This window comes from Aplysia californica, unplaced genomic scaffold (assembly GCF_000002075.1).
Source record: "Aplysia californica isolate F4 #8 unplaced genomic scaffold, AplCal3.0 scaffold00584, whole genome shotgun sequence".
NCBI lineage: Eukaryota > Metazoa > Mollusca > Gastropoda > Aplysiida > Aplysiidae > Aplysia > Aplysia californica.
The window spans coordinates 291,268-294,202 of record NW_004797854.1 but is presented as its reverse complement, the minus strand read 5'-3'; the positions used below and the strand labels follow the sequence as shown (position 1 = coordinate 294,202).

The window sequence follows — 2,935 nt, the reverse complement described above, 5'->3', positions numbered from 1 at the left end:
TGTGTGTGTGTGTGTGTGTGAAAGCATTTTTCTTTTCCTTGAAAAGCTCGCCATATTACATCCCAGAATTAGCAAGAAAATGGCTATAAAGTGAAATTTATGTCATGATTGTGATATTTTACCAGTCAGTAGGCCAAAACATTCCCTTTTCTTATCAACGTTGATCTTGTCCTCTTTATCGTGAAGAAACGAATTATAGTGCTATTCTCTTCTTTCGACCAGTTTTATAATTCAGTGGTAGCTATCTATCTTGTGATGTAGCAAACTGTCTGCATTCATTTAGTTTCTTTTAAAGATGCAAGACGCACCAATTGGGCAATTCCCCGTGTTACTAAATTTGTTGTAGTTTCAAAATTGCTAAATAGTTATAGTAAATAATTATACAAATCTGCACACTCTCCTGCTATTTCTTTGACCACATAGTAATGATTATTGAGAATGTCAAACTGAGATCAGGTTTCTTTTCTATCAAAACCAAGGCACCCACGAAACAAAACACTGAGTAGGTATATAATAATATATTGTGTGTATGTGTGTGTTTGTGTATGTGTGTGTGCGTATGTGTGTGTGTGTGTGTGTGTGTGTGTGTGTGTGAGAGAGAGAGAGAGAGAGAGAGAGAGAGAGAGAGAGAGAGAAAGAGAGAGAGAGAGAGAAAGAGAGAAAGAGAGAGAATATATTAAAAATCTGGTCATTAATTGTTGACTATCCCTTTGACCTTACTTTTCACTGGAGAGCAGCACTTCTGATCAGCGCGAAGGCATCCGTAGAAGTTGCTGTATCTGTTGTTCACATCAGTGCCGTAAGGGCATCGGTTCTTGATGTAAACACATCTCCCTCCATTCTGGACGCAAAGTCCAGCTGAGGAAACGCAACAGAAATGTTTATAGGAATTTTAAAATCCTGGAATTTGTTCAAAAAAATACACGAAAATGTGAGTGAATGATTTCCAATAAATGTATTAATTTATAGATTAGAAAACGAATGAATGGGGGGGAAAAATTAGTGAACGAATCAATCAAATAATTGATAGATCAAACAACCGACCAATTAATCATTCAATCAATCAAGCAATCATGTAAATGTAAAGAACAATGGTCTTCTTTACCATCCTACCCCCGCCCTCCTCCAATTTTCATTTTTTCCCGTGTATGTTGTATGTATTATCACCTTTGGGACAGTATCCCCTGTCGAAACAAGCCGTAATTTTGTGACAGCAAAACACTGCGCGTTCAAGTATGCGAATGTTCAATCGTTGATCGTAATAGTCTTATGTCTTATGGTCAGAGTTCCCTCATAAAATTGCAACCGCCCGTACGGCAAACAGATGGGTGACACATTGCTGCTTCCAGGTCTGGTTTTTTTGGTTGTTTTTTTGGTTAGCTGTACATGAAAGCTTTTCCACTGAAAGAATTGAACCGAAAATATTGAAAAGAAGAACGCGAGGGGGGAAGACAAAAATTAATACAGTCCCTAGATCTACGTGGAGAGTTTTTTTGTCGTTGGTTGTTTTGGGTAAGTTTTTTTTAAAAATTGAGTATCCCCGTCTGTCAACTGGAACATTGTACAAGTATTCCTATCAGCCTGGGGTGGCCTTGACAAAGCAGGGTCGAAGCAGCCTGCTTTCTACATGATCTAAACAGTGCCGAAGGGGTATAAATATCTACTATTACAAAAAGAATGGAGACGCCGTGGTGTACTATTTTGTTAGTTTAATAGGTGTGTTGGTTAGTGCTCTACCGACCCGTGTATTAGCTTTCATTTATTGCTGAGGCCACTGGAATCAGTTGTTAACCTGTTTGGGTGGGTTGAATCTAGAGACCACCTATTTAAAATGAAAAGGTGATCCGGAAGACAAAGCCATAGAAAGCTTAACAGAACTTGGGCTTGGGGTAGCTTGTTCTAATCCAGACACACATGTTAGGTTCATGACTGACCGAGCCACTGCAGCCGTCACAGAAATCATATCAGGCTGATTTGTTAATGTATCTGTTTTCACACCATGTTTCTAATCGATAACAGAAGTTTGCAAATAGTTTTCTCGAGTTTCCTTTGCCTGTTGAGATCATGGTATAGATTACTAAAGAGCAGAGAGCTCATTATGGAAGCGGGCTTCCTCTCCTACCTGTCAAGGCCAGCCCGGACTGAGAGGGATACAACATCCAAGCTGAAAGGCTAACATACTTGATAAAAGTCACCCCAATCGGGAATCGAACTCAGGTCTCCTGCGTTCGACAGCGAATCGCCCATCCGCTACAACACTAACACCGGTTAATAAAGAGAGATAGGACTAAAAAATGTAATGGCTAACCCTTTTTTTAGACGTACACTTACCCCCCCCCCCCACCCCGGCCCCCACAAAAAAAACCAACAACTAAACACAAGAAAACGAGACAAACTTGATAGTTACTTGCTGACGGGATAGACAGATTCTGGAGACTTAACTCTTAAAGAACGTAGCGGACACATACTTGTAATGACCAATCTACAGCAGATCAAAGTGCGGAACATTAAAATTTGATATGCACAGACCAGAAACACGAATCTGACTATCTATTCATAGAATACATGTTGTTCCCCTCCCTTTTACAGTTTGAGATTTGGGTAAATGAACTGAACAGTTTGTTGAATTCACGAAATAATGCTTCTTTTTTTAAAGCGCCCCAAAACAGTGTATACCAGCTTCGTTAATTTAATGAACAACGTGAATGTTCTCAATGAGTGTATAAATTAAAAGTGTCTCATACTTGAATAGAATTGTACGTGGTTTAATCCAAGGTAGATAAAATACCCCTCCTGTGTGCTTAAAAGAGAGTAAACAAAAAACATGGGTAAATAAAACACTGAGCTAAGAGGGGAGGGACGGAAGGGAAAAAGACTGAGTTGATAAAGGAGTGAATGGTAATGTGTGTACGTGTGTGTGTGTGTGTGTGTGTGT

At 39.4% G+C, this 2,935-nt stretch overlaps 1 protein-coding gene across 1 annotated transcript in view; it reads right to left on the bottom strand.

The window, feature by feature from the left end:
- The window catches only part of LOC106012958, a gene marked incomplete in the record, with an annotated part of 8,157 nt that overhangs the window by 2,556 nt on the left and 2,666 nt on the right, over window positions 1-2,935 (bottom strand). Inside the window, 1 exon segment of the mRNA XM_013087401.2 lies at window positions 721-858. Within this exon segment, the coding sequence (XP_012942855.2) occupies window positions 721-858 (138 nt within the window).